The sequence below is a fragment of the Megalops cyprinoides genome, chromosome 23, assembly GCF_013368585.1.
Source record: "Megalops cyprinoides isolate fMegCyp1 chromosome 23, fMegCyp1.pri, whole genome shotgun sequence".
Taxonomy (NCBI): domain Eukaryota; kingdom Metazoa; phylum Chordata; class Actinopteri; order Elopiformes; family Megalopidae; genus Megalops; species Megalops cyprinoides.
In genome coordinates this window covers 19,550,541-19,571,097 of record NC_050605.1, presented here as the reverse complement: position 1 = coordinate 19,571,097, position 20,557 = coordinate 19,550,541, and the positions used below count along the sequence as shown (strand labels likewise).

Here is a 20,557-nt window from a genome sequence, read left to right as displayed (position 1 = left end):
TCAAATTCACCATGTAAGTACAGTTTTGCAGAAGTTGAAAGGAAATGTGATGCAGTCAGCTTGCTGGGAAAAAATGAAATGGTAAAATGATGAAATCCTGACTGTTATTCCCGTCTTCTCTGTGTGGAAGCCAGCACCGTAGTGTGGATGTTGGTAAGGAAATACATTTCTATGGGTGAATATATCAGGGGAGTGCAGTACGGGTGCGTTACTGTTAATATGCTACTCTTCAAACCTAAACATTACATTACATTACATTACATTATGGTATATGGAACAATTCCTATGTCAAAAAATGGCAGATGCTTCCATCATTTTTGAACAAACCACCGGTTCTGGCTGGTGCTTTTCTCAGTTCGGCTTCTCCTACCGCCTTCGATAGAGCAGGGTGACGTTCCCAAGGCCACGTAAGAGGACTGGGTCCTGGATCACACTCTTCCACTGATCTCTGGGGGGGGGTACCCTGTCACATCCGGTTCCCTGTCTGCCCCCTCTCGAACTGGCTGCGTTCAGGGCACCTCTACAGTGACAACTGGTCCTGATGAGTTTTTGGCTGCACGGGGAAGACCAGCTACACCCACAGTGAGGGTGAACGCTCTGTACAGGAGCACAGCTGGGAAATACTGAAGATGCAAACCGCTTTGAGGAGCCAGGAAGTCTCTTTCTCCCCCCTAACTCTCTCTCTCTTTCTCTCTGTTCATTAATGTATAGGATGGCCACAGTAGGAGGGCAAGGAGCAGAGCTGAGCCTTCTGTTCCAAAGTACAAAGGCATTTCTTTTAAAATAAATTCGATCGATTCTTTTTCACTCTGGCCGATTTCACTCTGAGCATCCCTTCAATGTACCGGTTGATGTCTGTAGGTATTGATTTAACAAGCTGGCGGGAGGGCTCCTGCCATCATTGGAGCATTTTCATTCTGCGTATGGCGCGTTAGCAGCGGCGGGGAGACCAGCCTGCATAGCTTATTCCTAAGATATGTTCAGTGGATAAGAAAGTCCTCCAAGGAGCCAGAACTCTCCAAAAGCAAGAGAGCAGCGCTGGATTATAGCACAAGGATTTATAAGAAATGAGGGCCTTGCCTCACAAGTTTGCAGATTACGTTTGATCCAGAAAACCCAATTGATCATATGTTCATTCTAGGCAGTCGCCTTAAATTTTGACAAAGGAGCTCTCATTTTCAATTAGCGTTAATGGGGAGTAGTGGGTGGTCTGGAGGGCTGCGAGTTTAACTGCATCTACTCCTGGAGTGAAAAAGGCTTTTGCATGCTGTTTTACTGCGTCGTCAAAGTAGAGGAGCCTGCTCAGGGGTCTGACAGCTGTGTCCCACCGGGATCTCAGTGACAGGCGTTTTGCTGTGACAGCAGTATGAGGTGGTTGTGCTGTGGGTTCGCTGTGATGACTGATAGCATGAGGTAAAGGCTTTAGACTGTAGAGGTGTGGAAGTCGGGGGGGGGGGGAGTCTTCAAACCCCAGCCCAAGGTGATGACTTTGAGTTTAGCTTGCCCTCAGCTGGGGCTGTTAAAGGCTCTTGTTCTGCCAGACCCCAAGGCTTCACTTCACTGCATAGTGGTTAAGGAGCAGGGCTTGTAACTGAAAGGTTGCTGGTTCGATTCCCCTCTGGGGCATTGCTGCTGTACCTCTGGGCAAGGTACTTAACCCAACTTACTACCTCAGTAAATGTCCAGCTGTATAAATGGATAACGTGTTAAAAAAAAAAAAAAAAAAAAAATCGTAACCTGTGTAAGTTGCTCTGGATAAGAGAGCGTCTGCTAAATGCTAATAATGTAATGTAATGCCACTGAGCTGTGAGATTGTTCAGGGATGAGTGCAAGTGTTGCAACACTACTGTCGCAGGAGTCAAATGTTAATTGATATTAATTTGGTCACAGTGGCGTAGGGTATTACTCACAGGCAGATGGTACTGATGTTGAAAATGTGCAGCGTGATGTAGAGGCGCTGAATTAGAGGGAAGGTATTGGAGCTAAGACTGACAGGATTTTGCAGCTGTGTGCGTTGGAATCTAGTTCTACACGCGCGCACACACACACAGACACAGACACAGACAGACACACACACACACACACACACACACACACACACACACAGAGACAGCGCGGCTGTTAAGTTTCCACCTGACAACAGGGGAAGCCTATAAGGAGAGTCTGACCCAAGCTGACCCTCAAAGTTTGGAGAAATGGAGGGAGGGGGTAGAATAGGGGGAGGGAATGGCTCTTCCTTCAGGTTACGCTGGTGTGCCAGTTCACTCCCCTGGCAGATCCTTGCTCAGGCAGTAATCTGCGCTAACAACCTCCATCAGGAGTCCAGCTCAGGTGGCGGGTTTCTCCCGGGCTTCCATTCTGTGCGTGGAAGAACTCTACCAACATGTAACACTCTGTGTATGGTGCCCTGACATTGTAGAAACTTCCCATAGTTCTTTGCAAGACACTTTTTAGGAAATACTGTAAGAATGTTTGGTGCTGGTTTGGAATCTCCTCTGGGAAGTGCTTAAAGAGCTTGTTGTGTCTGCACAGTGCAGTAACATGTTTTAATGAGTCCCAAAGATTTCTTTGGCTTCCAGGATCCATGGCTGAGAGAGAAAATTATGGATAATGTCATAATGAAATGTTAGCTGATGCGTACGGTGGCTGGCTTCTCTGTAATTCAGTCTTTCTGTGTTTCTCCTGCCTAATCACAGTGGATCATTGTGTACGTGTTTGGTGATGAGTTTGTGCGTGTGGAGTCTGTGTTTGTGCAATTGTATATTGCGTTTGTGTCCATGCATGCGCATGTGTGTTTGTGTGCACGTGTGTACGCGTGTGTGTGCACACGTGTATGCATGTGTGTGAGAGTGTGTGTGTGTGTGTGTGTGTGTGTGTGCGTGGATATGCATCTACATGCATGTTTGTGGTGGCAGGTAAGGAGAGTTTGAGATTAACTACCAGTAGAATACAGTAACAAAAGGCCTCCATGTGTCAGTGGTGTCCCTGGCAGATGGGAGAAGGGCCTCACTGAGTCATCCTGACTGTCGATTCCTTCAGTCTCTTTCTCCTGCCCTCTCCCTTTTTCTGTCTGCATGTTCGAAGGCCCCGGGGGAGCATGTAAAAGGTGGATGTTTTCAGTCAGGGTGGATGAAGGAGCAGGCCTTTCAGAAACATGTCTGTTCTCTGTAAACTGAGATGCTGGTTACCTGCTGAATGAGTCTCTGTTCCTCATTCAACAGAAAAGGAGGCCAGTACCTCTTCACACTGTGTGGACAAAGGATTTTTCTTTAGTGTTTTTATTTTTATTATTGCACAGCTGGCCCAAACCCAGAGACAGTATTTTAATCCTGTAAAAAATATGTCTGTCTGCGTCTATTTATCTACAAGCTTAATCTGACTTTAGTCAGTCAATATGTGTCAGTGTACACAATGACTTAACAAAGAAGTGTGAGGGTGGAATGTGTGTGTGTGTGTGTGTGTGTGTGTGTGTGTCTACTGAGTGTGTCTGAGATCAGTTCTCTGCCCACGAGCAGGGAAAGGAACAGACAGAGACCCAGGAAGAGATGAAAGAATTAATTTCAGGTGTGTCCACAGCTGCAGAACAAAAGCCCGGCTGCTTTGATCAGAGCAGGGAAGGCAATCTAGCAGAGAGCAGCGAGATTATAACAGCAGCACCTCCACACCGGGAGATAGCAGGCGCTGCTCCTCTTTACTCACTGATCACACCCTTCCTGCATCCATACCCTACATGACTGTAGTGCATGAGGGATGTCGGGAGGTTTCTGTCAGCAAACTGGGGTAATGAGGAATCTCCATACCAGCTACAAGGGTCAGCTGTTCCAGCTCTTGGCCTTTTCCTTGACGTTGATGTGATGTTGCAGCGAAGCTGATTGATTCCAGGAGGAGGGCCACAGTAGCATTGTTAGGCTGCTAGTTTGTCAGCAGGGGGGGTGTGGCTGAACAGTCTGCACAGCTCCTCTTTGAAAAGAGGTTGAATCATGTCGAGCCTCACTCACCGCCAGGCCGACAAAGGAAATGGCATCACATGTTCACAGCGTCCATCTTGGTCTGCTGTCCGCTGTTACATCAAACAGTAAATTAATCTTTTAATTTATTCACCTGGCCTGAATTTCAAAAGCAACAGAAGCAGAGAGTGTTGCCATGACTGCAGCAGATGTCTGCAGTTGGACGTGTTCCAGAGAAGTTGTTTTAGAAGAAACAAGGCCTTGGCTTGTTTGCGTTGTTCACAGGTTTCCAAGTGTGGATACGCAATGACACATCCAGCCACCCATCCCACTGTTTTCAGTGCCTGTTTTCACTTCTCTGTGGAGGAGGGTGGCTGTGCGGATTTACGTGTTTATCGAGCAGGGCGATATCACATTTCTGTCCTCACTTCCTCTTAACATCCCACCGATCCGTGTTTTACACATCCGAAAGCGGAGGTGTGGGCTGTATTAGACCGCCTGCAGTGGGCATGTTAATCTGATGTCCTACCCTGTCCCGCACTGCCTGGGGCAGCAGTGTAGTGGAGTGATAAGGAGCAGGACTTGTAACCGAAAGGTTGCCGGTTTGATTCCCCAATGGGGCGCTGTAGTTGTGCCCTTGGGCAAGGTACTTTCAACAATTGCCACAGTAAATATCCAGCTGTATAAACAGGTAACATGTAAAAAATTGTAACCTATGTAAGTCACTCTGGATAAGAGCACCTGCTAAATGACGTTAATGTACTGTAATGACGTGACAAGCCAGCGCTGCAGTTTATGATTGACACGCTTGGCTTGGGACTGACGTCTCTTTTCTCTCGCTCTCGGTGGAGCGTGTCATCACCTCGGTGAACTAGGATACAGCGGAGTGGGGGGTTGAGAGCCAGTCACACGTAAGTGTGCTCACTGGGGTGAATGATGACTCAGATCCATTTCGCTGCTGGCTCTTCCATGCTATCTGGCCGTGCAATGAGCAGCCTGCTGGGAGGGAGCACCAATCAGGTGACTGAACAGGAGTTCTGATTAAGCGAATGTCCAGAGAATGAAGAATTACTAGGATTCAAGGTAAATGTATCTCATTGCAACACGTGTCTGTTGCTCATTTAACTTGGATGGACACAGTTACGCTCTATTGTGCTGGAAGTCGTGCTGGATAAGAGTGTCTGCCAAATGCATGTAATGTAATGTAATGAAATGTAATGTAATGGGACCAGGGAGGAGGGGGTGATCCTGGAAACAGCTGACGCAGTAGGAAGAATGTGCGAAGGAATTCCACAATTCTTAGGTATGAAAGCGGATTTACAATTCTCAATTCATGGGTCAAATCGTAATGGAACGATGCAATTATGAAAAAAATAGTCTCGCTATAAATGTGACACGGTGGAATTTCTTTTCCATTCATTTTCGCTGGATCTGGCTGAGGCAGCAGATCTGCTTTATCTGTGTTATTAACAGAATGCGCACTCTCACTCCGGCAAATAGAAACTCTGTGTTCCGCTCCCCGCCCCAGCTCCGCGGATTGGAGGTGTCCTTGAAGTGTCGGCAAACGCAGCATTAAAATGATTCAAATTAGGGGATTTGGTTCGAGTGATTTTGTTGATACCAGGTCACAGAGTTCTAATAACTCACCACACAGCATATGAGTTGTGTGCACAACGCAGACACGTGAAATGTTAACTGCCAGTTAGCTGGCTGTAAGATGAGGAAATTCAGGGGAATAGCAAGGGAAAAGGAAACACACCTGGCTAGCCTTGGCCTCTTCTCGCTCATCTCTCTTGGACATAACCCTCAGCTGTCACCCCCAGTTATAGTCACTTACTTTGGCCTTCTGGTCTAGTTTTGCCTCCGTGGCCCACTGATCTGAAAACCACCTGTACAGAGGGAACTCCTGGTGAGTGGTGGTGGGGGTGCGTGGGGGTGGGGGGGGGGTGTTTGAGGGCTGGGGTAGATGGGGTGAGTGAAGGGGTGACGGGTTGGGGTGAGCTGAGGGTATTCCCAGCAGCCTGCCTCACTTTCCTGCCTTAGTATATATGTAGAAGACCTCTATCTCTCTATCTTACAGCTGGCTGGCTAACTACTGTTTTTTTATATAAAGACTTTCTCTCATTGTCATTCTCACTCTCTTCCTCTGTCTGCTCTTTCTTTCTTATTATTTTTGTCCTCTGTTGGTCCCTGTTTTGATGAGATGGGGGTGTAGGTGTTTTTTTTTTCATTATTTTTTTGTTGCATTTCTTCAGAATTAATTCTGTCAGAGCATCCTGCAGAGCCAACGAAGGTTGTGAGGTGATGTCCCAATAAAGTGAGGCTAAAACTAAAACTAAAACACTCTCTTCTCTCTTTCTCACTCCATCCCCTGTACACTCTCATCTTGTTTAACTAGCCAGCTAGTGGTTTTCTTCACACAAATTTCGCTCTTTCTGTTCCTCTCTCTTCCTGTTTCCCTCCTTCCTTCCCTGGAGACTCTGTGAACATTTGTAATATTGTATTAGTAATCTTTGCGCTTGACCGTCCACATTGAGTGTTACTGTAGCCAGAGGCTGCCTGAGTGTATTTAGCTGATCTTACCCTTGTCTAGAGGAAGACCTGCAGCTGGTCGGACTCAGAGAAGAAGAGTGTTTACATTAGGACTGAGATCACAATGATGGGGTTATACTCCATGAACAAGGACAAAGAGCCAATGCATGGACCCAACACACACTAATCTAACACTATATCCTATCATCAGTTGTCCCTTTCTGCAGTGGGTTTTATTCAGACTAAGCTGAATACATTAGAGCAGTTTGCTGTATGTATTCTTAACATCAGGACATTTTGTGGATAGTCAGAATGCTTCTCTCAGTTCCTCTGTAGGCACAGTAGCTAGGCCCTGGCAGAAAGTTTCCACTTAATCTGTCACTTAGCAACCAGTGGAATAGGCCTTGCATTGGCAAACGTAAATTTGGCTGGATGGAGGTGGCGCACTTTGAAAGTGTATTACCAACTGTGGTTATTCCAGGCGCCGCTTTCCTCAGTTACGCCGTCTTGTGTCTCCACCTTGCTGGTCCCGCCGAGTGGAAATGCCATTCCTTTTCTGTCAGCGAGTGTGTTGAGTCAGACACGGAAGGGAGCGTGAATCAATCATCCCGGATTAACTGGGTTACTGTTGGGGCTGGGGAGCTGGGGGGGGGGGGGGGGGCTGATGGTAGGGGGTGGGGGGGGTCCACAGAGAGGTTCTCCCCTCTCTCTGGGGAGTTTTGAATCAGCGTCACTTCGCAGCAGTCTAACATCCGTTACTATGTGCGTGAGATGTTCGAGGCAGCCAAATGGTTTTTTTTTTTTTGGTGACGAAATAGTCTTTTTAGCCACAGAATGTCATTTGCACGCATATTTGCAGTGATTAATAACTCTCTTGAAACTTGACTCACTTGGCTTTTTGTAGCCGCAAGAGGAGATTGTCCAGTTTCACTGGTTACCAGTGTGCAGAACTTCCTCTCTTCTCTGCCTCCGTCTCTCTCAGGGGCTTCTGTTACCACGGCTTCATTTTATTCTTAGATCCGTGGCCAATAAACTTTCACACTGTCTACGTTTCTGGCGAAGGGCAGTATTTATGAGGCAGCAGTGAGCACATAGAATAGGCTATCGAGGCACAGCTATTGATGGCTGTCGAGGGCAGGGAAGGTCTCTTCCATAGATCCAGTCTCAGCATGCGCCTCCTGGATGCCTTTACATTTCACTCCCTAACCTTCAGCTGCCAGGCTGTTCTGCGCTGATTCAGGACCTGTGTTATTCGGAGAAAGTCTGAGGATCACTCTCACAAGCTGTGGGTGCTGCTCTTTGATTGGCTGCCGGGACATCAGTCAGAGCTTGGTTGCTGCTTCCTGGCCCCTCCGCGGTTGATTTGTAGAGCAGGTGGATTTTTGCTGAAACAACATCACCCACCTGGTCTCGCATAACGGCACACTCGCACACACACACACACTTACACTAACACACGCTTAGGCACGCATGCACACAGGCACACATACCGGTAGTTGTACAGACACACGAAGACAGCAGACACCCAGATGCGCGCGCTCACACACACACACACATGCACCGTCACACACAAATTCTTTCTCCCCTCTATTGGAAATGTGTTATTGGCTGGAACATTCTTCACTTGTTCGAAAGAGAACTTGTTAAAATCTTTGTTTCAGTTATTCCTCAGTGATCTGAGTCTGGGAAATAATGGAGAGAAAAAGATCAGTCAATGTAAAATGCCAGAGATCTGATTGTGCGCCTCTTTGCTCTCCCATTGGAATCAGAGAATCAGGTGCTGTTAACATGGTTACATAAAACAAGGCCAGTAAGGGTCATCTCCATGGTTCAATGTAAATTTAAACCCCAACTCATCCTGGATGCTTCTGCACACATTTTGCATGATCAGTAAGAACACAGTGAAGGGCGTAAGATGTAGCTAATCTGACCAGCAGTCCACCTACACAATGCTAATTGTGGCTCAGTCTTCAAAGAGTGTGTTTATTTGCTCTTCGGAATCTTATTACAGCACACGTCTCTGAGGGAGGCTCTGTAATCATACAGAGGTTCTGCGATAAGGGGCAGGTAGGTTGGCTGGAGATGACAAACGCTTAGGCACTCCCTGGGAAAAAGTGAAGAAAGGCAGTACAAAAGCAAGGTACAGTACCAGTCAAAAGTTTGGACACACTTTTCTTTACTATTATTCTAAAATGTGCAAAATGGTAAAAATAAATAAAGACCTAGGATAGATACAGAGGAAGGTAGACTAGAGATACAGCTTGAAAAGATGAGTTTTCAAGATCCGAAAAGAGTGATCCAAGAAAGTCCTTGAATGCATGTTTCCCATTATCTTATTCAGGCGTGTCCAAGCTTTTGATTGGTGCTGTGCATCCAGCACTCGTGAGTGGGAGGGGCCTCAGAGCAGCAGGACGACGCAGGAAATCAGCACACCTTTGTTTTCACTTCCACCAGCCGTCACCAGGGGATGAACCGTTTCCTCGACTCCTCTCGATGCAAGCAGAAACCAAATCAACAACCAGATCAGCGTTCAGCCTAGAGCATTCCTAATTATGCTGTGTGCGGGCGTGCATGCAAGCGTGCCCATGCCGTCTTTTCCCCCCCACTAGCGATGTGTGTTACAAGCCTCTCCCTTCCCTCAGTGGCTGCAGATCCCTGTGTAAATTCTGTGAAAAGTGTAGTTTCCCCTCGATGGGCTTTGAAGAGGCAGCACATCTACCCCCAGCCCCCACTCCTTCACTGACTCCCCACTTGTCTCACAACCCCCTTTATGAGAGATTCCACCTTTCTCGTCGTCCCTCTTCACTTCAAGGACGCAGGTGCCCTCTCATGTCTACACGCACTGCATTCTTACTCAGGGCTTGCCCCGTCACTGCCTGGAATGCCTTTAGTCCTCGTTCCGGTAAAATCAGTTTATGGTCCAACCCTTTTCCTGTTTAGATTCACACAACACATCACTCTAAGCTTCTGTTTTTTCTTCCTCTTCCTGCCTCCAGTTTTAATGCATCTTAATGGCGCTCTCAGATGGAGAATCAGATATGGGCAGTAGATTGAAGTCGTCTTTGTTTTAGTTATGTGGCAGCATAGGTGCCAGGCATGACTGTCTCTGACTGTCCTCATGTTCCCAGCATTCATTTGGCTGGGCAGTGGTGGTCTCAGAGCAGTGGGTGTCTGTAATTGTATTGGGAGTACTGGGTTGTATTATATTGGGACAGTTGGTTCATACTGTGCTCTGATCAATGGTAGCGTTAAGATGATGTGCGAGAAGTCATCGTTAGCCTGGAGGTGATAGTGGACCTTACAAGTGGTCGACTTAGTCGCTTTCATCACTGCTGAAGCAGTTTGATGACCCTGTCTCTGATCTGACCGTTGACCCCTTGGGACACACCAGGTGTCTATTTGCAATGTAGTTCCATGGAGAGATCTGTTGATATTTCGGTTTGATTATATTTTAGGTACATTCATCTTAACTGCATCGATGGAGTCATGTTCCTTTCTTTAAGGGGAGATGAACAATATACAGCGACTAGCAGGTTTCCAGCACCGTTCTGAACTTACAACCTTTTCACATGGAGATGATATAGCTATAGTTGAATTACCCCTTGGATAATAAGAACTGTGTATGTGGATGGGTAGGTGTACCTACTATAAAACAAAACTAGAGACCTACCCTATAGACTGCAACAGCATGTCTCTGTGGCTGGTCCTGTTCAATATTCTCATTGTCATTGGTTATTCTCTGCACTGAAAAAGAGTGCCTGTCTATTATCTCTGTCCTAGTTAGTTTTTGTTTTTTTTTTTGCTGTAGTTTTTAAGTTTGAGTTTTTGAACGTTGAAATTCTTACTGCACAAATCATGCACTCACATGCTCACCAGAGGTTTTTCTGTTTGATTTTTCCAGGCTTTAAGCGTTAGGGTGCAGTCTGTGGAAAAAAAACGGCTTTTTATGTGGAGAGTTTTGCAGTTCCAGTTTCTCTTTTTATTAATTAAAAGCTCTGGCTGGTAGTAAGGCCAGTCTACCTCATCCCCCAGAGGAGGAGGAGGGCTTTCAAAGCTGTTAGGGACACGGTTCAGAATGCTCAATCATGCAGGTATTTCATATAGATCACAGAACATCAAATAAGATTTTTGACCAGCCTTTCCCTTCAGTCCTCCTGTATCCAATAATCCCCTGCTGATGGATGCCTACAGATGTGTGTTATTACCAGCTGGGAGGGTCACTGAAGCGGGAACCAAATGAACACAAGCAGGACAGAGTATATTTATAGTCCGTGCAGCATGCAATCAAACACAAATTGAATGTAGAGTTTCAGTGGTTGAAAATATATCCTGCATGGATTTCTTAAGATTGGTTTATTTCACTGCATTTTAAATATATTTCTGATGTTTATTTTGTATTCAAGTACCATAAATTTAATGAAATGTGTTCTTTTTGAGCTGATTGCAGCTCTTATTTTGAAGGTATTCTCTTTAAGCCCCTATAGCACAAAGAGACTTTACAGACAGTGAGGTATATGAAGGATGGGTGATGATGAGCTGGCCAGTGATGTGTGACTGTGGTGTGGGGGTATCAGATCCTCAGAGAACATACTCCAATATCTCATTGCAGACAGTGAGAGACACGTCTCTTTGGGGGGGGGGTTGGTGTGGGGGTGCATTATGACATCACCGGGTTGTGGGGGCTACGCACTGGTGTGGGCGCTGGTGTGTATGTGACCTTCCTTGTTTTGGTGCGTTCACCTGAAAAAAAAAAAGCAAACAAACATCTGTGCGCGTTTGCTACAGAACTCCGCTTCAGGGGCTGAAAGGCAAAGCAAAAAGTCATCCCAGTGTCAGAACACATCTGCTGCACAGCTCCCGGGCCCTCACAGGACAGCTGCAGAATGCAGATTTCATCAGCCTCTATCTGTGGGCGCAATCGAGACATATCAGTCACCAGAACTTTCCTCGGCACAGCGAGCTTCCGCCTATTCGAATGGTATATGAATATTAAGGTGGGTGTTGCTGCAGGGTGAAGTATGACCAGTAAGTGTCCTCTTGAAACCCGGAATCTTATGGGAGGCCAGGAGAGAAGTTTAAAATGGTACTGAAGCAGACACATGAATAACCACCCAGCATTGGGGGATTGAATGTTTGTGCTGTACTGCCATCCCCATTCTTTGACTAGATAGCTTGTGATAGCCTGTCAGTCTCACGGCCCCGATAGCCTTGTATACAGAGACTGTTTTAACAGCCCTTTGGGTCTCAGTGTTAAGGCTTGTTCATCCGAGCGATAAAGGGGGCCTGTAAATGTTAAACCCTAGCAGCAACAAGCTGTTGAGGTAAACGGCTCTGAGTTTGGCCACCTGGGTCAGGTTACACACTGACAGTGAGAGCAACCACTGAACCACTGAACTGCATCCTGCATCCTAAATTTCTATTATTCTGCACTCATCCTGAACATGGTAAAATATTTATACAGGTTCACCTCTTGTATAGGCGGGTTCCCAGCATCCGGCTTCATTTACCTGGTGTAATAGGATACACTGCAGACTGATCCTCTATTGGAGGCATAGAGGATGTCAGTCCCATCTTCCTGTTGGGACTGGCTTCTGACTGGATACAAGGAGTTTATTCAGCTCAGATGAAAGCCTGGGATGTCTGCTGGGACAGCTGTATTTAATACAGAGATGCCCATATTTAATAGAGAGGAGAAAAATGGGTCTGGTGGTCAGGAGGGACCTGGATCATTGTGCGCGAGCCTCTCCCTCTGCCCAGAGCTGGGGTCTGTCTCAGTGGGCATAGAAACCACCCTGCATATCATGGACGGACTCTGCTTCTATGTTCTCTCTTTGGAGGCACTGAGGTCATGTGACCCTAAAAGAGCTTACCTGGGGGAGCAGGTGAGTGGATTAGGTTGCCCCGTGGAAAGAAGAGCCAGGTTGCCCATGGAGACAGCCTCAATTCATCAGCCTTGGTTATGGTTCTCGGTGCTTCCTGCTTAAACCACAAATCCACAAGGAGCCGTGACGGCGAGGCGTGGAGCAGTTTTTCAGGCACGACGTCATGGGTTCAGATCCCCAGCGTGAAAGAAATATAACTTAGCTCTGGGAAAATGGGTCACAAGACAAAGGCAGAAGAAGTGCAGGCATTGTGGGTGCAGCAGATAATGAGAGTGAGGCGCAGTGGAGCAGGCTGCAGGAGGGCAGAGGGAGGCACACACTGGGTGGGGAGGAGTCCCAGGAGAGCTCCAGAAATGGCTCTGCAGTGTTGGGTTGTCACTGTGTGTGTGTGTGTGTAACCGCTGGTATGTATGAACATATGCATGTGTGTGTGAGGCTGTGCGTGTGCGTGCATGTGTGTGTGCGCAAGCACGTATATGTATGTACAAGTGAATGTGTGTATGTGTTTGTGTGTGTGTGTGTGTGCATGTGTGTGTGTGTGTGTGTGTGTGTGTATGTGTTAGGACACAAATGATGCTCTTTTCCTGAAGTGGGCTCCAGGGGACAGGCTGTTGTCATGTTATAATGATCAGGGCTTCGGAGCTGCTCCTGATGGATGATGGGATAGGTGGGCACAGGCCTCTAATGGAGCCCATAATGGTGTCCATGCTCCTTTTATTTCTCTCCCATTTCCTCCTGCTCTGATCACAGCTGGCCAGGGAGGCCTGATCCCTGTCAGAGCTGGGGGGGGGGGGGGTGGTTGGGCTGGAGTCGGCCCTCGCACAAATCACAGCCAAACCATTACACCATATCTCAGCAATGTTTCTGTGATAGTGCACCAGTGTTATTGATGTAGAGGCAATGTTATGATAACCTTGTGGGAACATTATGTAGTAGCTGGGGGGGCCCGAGACAGGGACGTGGACACAGAGTTCTCGGTTGTTGCTGAAGCTCTACTGGGCTCAGTAGAGCCTTTGAGAGAACCTTCTCCTCTCATTCTGTATGTTTCTGTAGTGGGGCAGAAGAAACAGAATCGGTCAGTGTTGGCGCCCGGCACAGAAAGCACCTTCATATACATTTACTTTGGCAGCGATCATCGTTAGCAGCAGGCCGGGTGGCTGTGGAAGATAAATTCTTAAATGTAACGCCACGCCTGTTAATGTCATTTCAGGTACAGCGTAAGCAGAATCTATTACAGAAAACATCTATCCTGTTTAAGGGAGGAAAATTATACAGCGGACTTATTATGACTTGTGTGTGTGTGTGTGTGCACGTGCATATGTGTGTCCGTGTGTGTGTGTGTGTGTGTGTGTGTGTGTGTGCGCGCGTGTGTGCGCATGTACAGGAATACAGCACATGCACGTGCATGCATGCATGCGTGTGAGACAGCCATGTGGGGACAGCAGGTCTTTTTTTCCATGGTGGGTGATCTGGGAGCTGCCATCCTTTGTTATTGAGATCAGCCTCTCTCATCCATCACCAAGACAATGAGAGCTTCCATTGCCCTGTGAAACAGCTTCAGTCATTCTCTGTAAGTGGGCAGATGAATATGTATTCATGCTTCCCAGCAGAAGCTCCTAGTCTCCTGAGCGGCATAAATTGGTTATATTTCTATATTTTTACATTTGAATCAGTTACACTGTGTGGAAACTTTAAAGTTTTTGTGCCTTCATCCAGAATGCAACAGTAGTATCCCTCCAAGGTCTCAAACCCATAAACATAAGCCTCTTTTCACATCTCCCTAACCACACTGCTCCTCTCAGTGGTGTCTCAGTTCTCTGGCAGGTGTCTCAGCTGTGCCTTGCTAGAATCTGTCTGCTAAAAATCTGTTGGCCTGTCTCTCTTGAGCCTCTTTTTTAAAAAAAAAAAAAAAAAAACTAAACTGACAGACCGTACAAAGGCATGGTGATATGTGACCTGCACTCAAAAGAATGACACCTACTGTAGTCAGTGACAAAAGTTGCCAGAATCTGGGGACTTGCCGTGGAGAGTTGGCACAGCAGTTTTGATGATGATAAGATGTTTTCTGCAGTTAGGGAGCTGCTGTGTGGACATTAATTGACTGTTAATATGATATGCAGCAAGGACAATAAATGGAACTGCTTTACTGAGGAATCTGCTTCCACAAGGGTGTCATCCATCACTGTGTGTGTGCGTGCGTGTGTGTGTGTGGGAGACAGAGAGAGAGAGAGAGAGAGAGAGAGAGAGAGAGAGTTTCTAACAGTCCATTACTGAAGGACAAGGATAAATGCACTGCCTCCTGGTGCTGCTCATTAGCCTAACAAGTGCTTCATATACATCGATCCCCCAGGTGAAATCATTGCAATTCGGTGGCCCTCTTAAATAAAACCGCCACAGATGCAAGTTTGAAACATCTTTCATTGGGAAGAGTTTGGTTTCATCCTATCAGCCATCAACCGTCCGTTGTTATGATCAGGAGTGTACGGAGGAAGAAGGGAAATATAGGATCTGTGTTCCTGCTGCCAGCTTTATCCAGGAGTGCTTTGAAGAGAGAACATTGGGAAAGACTGGTGCTTTCAGATAGCAAATGAGATCCTTTATGGATGTACACCCAGGTGTAAATGCAGTCCTGATGATGCTATGAGCTGAAATCAGTGAGTCTCAGTAATGTACACACATTCGTCCAAAGCTCCGCTGTGGTTGTTTCTGAGATCATACATCCACGGCGGCCCCCAGTGTCTGTTTCCACAGGGTCTCTGTGTGGAAAGAGCGACAAGAGTGAGTGAGGCCGGTCTGGTGTCTGAATGCGCGCCTCCGTCTCAGTGTGCCCAGAGTCTTGTCCCCACAGCCTCACGATGCAAGGCTTTCGAAGGGTTAACCTCCCAGCCTCGCAACCCGAGGCCCAAAACATCAGGTCCCTGAGTCTCAGGCTGCCGACTTCACATTGCACTCGACAGCTCATGCCTCACCCAGAGCAGACCAGGACTAATGGCATTTTGTATATCAATGCCCACAATGCAGTGCGTTTCACATGCTCAGGTGAGGAATGGCACAGAATTAAGAAAGTGTTCAAGGTGATGCAACAGGTTTGCTTGTTTGCTAGTTTGTTTGCCAGCAAAACTGAAACGTTGGTGTACAAGCTTGCTGTCTGGCAGAGATCTGAAAGTCTTTCACCAGTGAATGGTGAGTTAAAAGTCACAGTGAATTAAAATTAGATAATGACACCCCAACATCAAATGTCTTATCAGTGGAAATGTCTGGACTGGTGAAAACCCAGTAAACTGGGAAAATTCTGAAAAACTGTTTGGCATTTCATCCTCTCTGATAGGGGAATTTCGTAAGGGTCATTAAGTCAAGAGACACACAGCAGAAAATAAAAACTATGACAGTCTGGCTGGTCGGTGATTGAATGGCAGAGATTATTCCTGCCAGCAGGCGGCTAATGATATAATGCATCCGTACAGCAGAAGGGCTGGGGAGGGAAGATAATGGGGCCGTTTGACTAATGGGATTCGATAAGGCTAGGGGAGTGTTCCTTTCGGAACGTCGCCACAGATTCCAGATTCCGGGCCAAAATTCTTTCTGCCTCCTGTCAGTGATTGATAAATCAATGTGTGCAAACCCGTCGACGGCCTCAAGTTGATCGGCCATCATCCTCCTGCTGCTCCACAGGTGTGGAGAGGAGGAGGATGATGGCCGATACATCGGAAATGGAGGGGGAAGCTCTCCCTCCAGCAGCTCGCAGGCTTACACTGTGTTGTTTCTGTGTGTAAAATGTAAGAGAGCTTGATCAATCAATCAATCAATCAATCAATCAACCATTCAGTCATGCAAAAAATCAATCAGTGTCTATTAGGCTACCACATAGTGTATGTGATTACGTGTTGTGTGTTGAAACATTTCTTAATTCAACATGTGTTGTACTATGTCTCTCGATTGGTTGTTAACTTGTTTCTCTCTGTTCTCTTTGCTGAACAGTATTTGTTCGATATAAAACTTTGTTTTTAGGTCCAACATGCTCTGTGTCCTCTCTGCAGGAGTTGTAACCACTGAGCTGTAACTTTACTTGAACGGAGCCACAGAATGAGCCGAGATCTTTTTTTACTCTGTTTGTCGTTACTCCTTAATATCACTTGTAGCTGTTTCTGAAGCCTGTCTCTCTCCATCTTCTCTCGCAGTAATGCGCAGGAGTCCGTTTGTGGCCGATGTGTGCTGTCCAAAAGGCTCCCGGAACGCGCTGCAGGAACTCTACAACCCCACGCAGGTAAGGGGCTGCCTGACTCCGCCCCCAACCTGCACTGACCCCTGTGTGTCTGTCCAGGTGTGCTTGGCCATGCTTATGAACATACGTTTTGCGTGGTGCCGATTGAGAGAAAGAAGTAGAAGAGTGGGAGACAGGAAGTGGGAACTGTATAATCCAAGCTGGTATTTTCAGCATGCTTTGCAGTCTCCCTTGGCTCTGGGGTTTTCCGGTTGGCAATCTGAGAGATAGCCAGTGTTTTAAAACGGCAATCGGATATTCAGGCCTTATTCCACAACCGTTACCTGGTGTGCATTTTCTGTGCTCATTTACTTTCACTGGAAAAGTCCTGACCTTGGTAAATCCATGTGTCCAGAGTAATGTTTTTCTTCCTTTTATTTGTGTGTAAGAGCTTTATCTGTAAAGAAATGGCCACAGGCCGCTGGAATGAATAGGATGGATTCTCTCTGCGAGGATTACACCTGAAGGTTACACCTGTGTCGTGAGCTTGATAGCTCGTTGCTGTCAGAGTGCAGACTACAAGGGAAACAAACCGCTGTCAGGATGACATGCTGAGGGATTCGAATAACTGAGGATGTGAGTAAGATGTTTTTTATGGGTGTGTGTGTGTGTGTGTGTTTGTGTGATTGTGTATGTGCCTCTGTGAGACTGTGTGTGTGTGTGTGTGTGTGCGCGTGTGTGCGTATGGGTGTGTGTGTCTCTGTGTAAGTGTGTGTTTTTGTTCAGGAGAAAGTGTCCAGGTCTTGATCTGACTGTCATTGTGTGTCACCTCCTGAACTGGGACTCCTCTGTCAGAGAGACTCTGAGCTGACAGTGTTCTGATGTCTGACTTTACCCCTCTTTTTTGGAGCATGAACCCCCTTCTGGTTGGGGCTGGAGAGAGCTGGGGGAGGTGTGGGGAGTGGAGAGCCTGTAGTTGTGTGCAGTCAACAGGCTCGTCAGGTAGGGCTTAGAGCACTGGACTCTGGGATGTCTGCTGCTGAAAAGGTGTGTTTTGTGTGAATTTGCATTTCAAACGATTTGATATTCCAATGCTCTTTGACTCCCTAGATCAAATAATCAAACTCGCCTCTTTCCCTGAGTGAATTTGAACTGTATGAATCTCCATTTCTTTTAGTGTAAATAATGCCTCAGTGTAAAGAGATCTGTATTCATGTACACTTTCAGGCAGGAAAATGAATAAAATCAATGAATTATAGTATATATTATGGAATAGTGCAAGGCTCTCGCCTTTGCGAATATAGATGTGAACTTGTTGGAGTGGGTCTTTCAGCATTTTTTCAAATATTGGTCCAAGTTTTTATTTAGTAGCCTTAGTAGTAGTGAATATTCAGTTACTTCCTAGTGATTAGAAAAAATATCAGGAGTTTCGATAAGCACAGCCTAAATGGAGGTAGTTTATTTGCATTTCATTATTTGGAAATACGGGGTGAAATATTTGAATATTGTGTGGAGATTCTGCTGGTGTCATCATGTCACGCGCTCGGAGAGCGTGTGACTAATATCCAGAGACGAGGACTGGATCAGCGTGCATTTAATGACAAAGAGGTTTTTTTAATACCATAAAAGCACTGATTTAGAACAGCCATTTTTATTGTTATTTTCAGTAGGTTTATTTGGTGAAGTTTTTATTAAGATTTAATGAGGTGCGAGCACCTAGGTATGGAAATGCTGAGAGGGGCAAGTGAGCAGTAATGGAGAATTGGATGTTAACGGTTTCTCTCTGGCTCTTTATTCCTGGAGTGTTTCTTATGAAACCATCATCCATCTTAACAAAGTATGAAACCGCACGGCATTCCGTTCTGTCTCGCGGCTTATTTAATTTTAATTAAAGATGCACAGTTACGTTATATTCAATGCTGTGTGGTACAGACTAATAAATAGTACAAATTGGAGTGTGAACACATATGTTGGCGTTTGTAGATACCATATATGTCAATGTATATGTTCAACTGGGAATGTATACAGGGCATGATGATTAATAATATTTAGGACTCTGTGTTTCTATTTTTAGTTCTGGGTTCCAGAGTCTTGGTCTCTTGCTCTCATGTTAAATGTTCTTTAGTTTTTGGACTGCACAAATTCAAAATTCAGGGCACTTAGGTTATCTCTAGCTCTATAATTGTATAAAAATAGACCTGTCTGTTGAAGTTGTAGGAATTGTCTGTTTTTCAAGAAAAACAGGGTCCCTGTCTACACATACTTCTGGTGTGATTGATGACACTTGGAAATATGACAAATGGATGTCAGCTAGAATCGGCTGCTTCCACATCGGGTGGAAATTATCAGTGCTTGTTTATGAGGAGTTTCTAGAAAATACCTCCTTGTAATAAACCTCTATTGATTTTAATATCGGAAACTGTCTGTTCTGTTGGATCAGACTGCTTCTGGTAACAGACAAATTAGAAAAAAATCATCCAATGTGTGTCAGGGAGCTACTGAAAACCTGGTCCAACCTGAGACTGACGACTTGTATTCCCAACTGGAACATGTATTTGTTGCCTGTAAGTAAGGGTAACGCAGTAGTGTAGACATGGACATGGACCAGTGAGCCGAAAGCCAGACGTCATCATTACATTACATTCACTTAGCGACTTCCAGCACAAAAGAACAGAAGTGTGTCCAAGTTGAATGTATTCAAGTTGAATGAGCAACAGTGTCAGACCAGGCTAACAACTCTCCCACAATATATTCAAGCCCTACTACAAGTCAACTTGTGAAACCTGACCTTGACAAGGGAAGCCAGGTATGCTACCATACATCCCAGTCCTCATAAGACTATCCATCTGAGACTCCATGCAGAGTTTCTGGGCCAATCAGTATAGGCTGCAGTGCATGAAGGGAAATGCTCACACTGATTGAATGTCACATTTTGTAACCTTTTATTTTGAGGAGAGATGGGTAGTACACCAAAAGATACACTGCGATGTCACGCAATAAATTAATTGGTCATCGTAAATACACTTTAAAAAATGGTAAAATGCTTACCCTTGGTTCCCTGTGATGATATATTTTTGTAGGTGGGTGGGAGTCTGTGGGGAGCTGAGTTTATGTCTAGGGGGATCCCGATGGTAGGATGGGGCTAGAATGGGTCCGGTGCTGTAGAGGGAGCAGAGACAGGGCTAACAGGGGACCTGTAAATGTAGTGTGGAGTGGAGGTTTAGCCTGAGGCATTCCTCAGGTTTCTGTCTGTGTGGCGAGAACAGTTCGGTTTCTCTACAGTATGTCTTTAAGTGAAACTTACCTGGGCAACCGTCCCAGTCTTTTTCTCACTCTCTCTGATTAGCCTGTTCTCAGGGAAACTCAGGAGAACCTGGGTGTAAATGAATGTGAATTGTCCCCTTAGTTCACATCAGGTTTGATCATCCTATTGAAATAACGCTAAAATAACACGAGCAGACATTTTTCAACACACTGTTGAAAAAATCAGGACAGTGTAGTGTTGCCCTCTTCAAATTCTATTATCTTGTGAAGGAAGTCTGAAAGCCAGTATGAGTCATGCTTGATAAACTCCTCAAACCACAAAAAGGTACAGGGTTCTTCTACAAACGAGTTTTAAACCCACTGCAGAAGAACTGCCATCCTGTCTTATCTTCTGTGAGTACAGAGATAAGGTTGTGAAGCTGCCATCGTTCAGACACTCTGATTGGTCGTATTGCTTCTCCCCGGAAAGGTGACAACGTGATGGCCATATCTGTCAAGACTGAGGCTTTGCTGGTGTGCTGAGTTTGTGCTGAGTAATGCATTCATCTGAAACAGGTCTGCCTTTTTATTTGTAAGCTATTTATGTACGGCTTGCGCAGCGGAATTTGAATGTCAATATTGGCCGTTTCCCTCTTAAAGCCGTCCGCAGAATGGCATCACTGTGTGAGGGGAAACAGAGCCTGTTCACAGCGTGCATGTTGATGCGCTGTGCAGTTTTACTCTGAGTTCTA

The 20,557-nt window shown here is 46.0% G+C and overlaps 1 protein-coding gene across 2 annotated transcripts in view; it reads left to right on the top strand.

Annotated features, from left to right (window-relative positions):
• Positions 1–20,557, top strand: part of LOC118770495 (carbohydrate sulfotransferase 11-like) — a 65,585-nt gene that overhangs the window by 17,920 nt on the left and 27,108 nt on the right. For both annotated transcript variants that reach the window (XM_036518212.1, XM_036518211.1), the window contains exon 2: positions 16,540–16,625. In XM_036518212.1, coding sequence (XP_036374105.1) covers positions 16,540–16,625 — 86 coding nt within the window. The remainder of the gene's footprint in view (positions 1–16,539; positions 16,626–20,557) is intronic.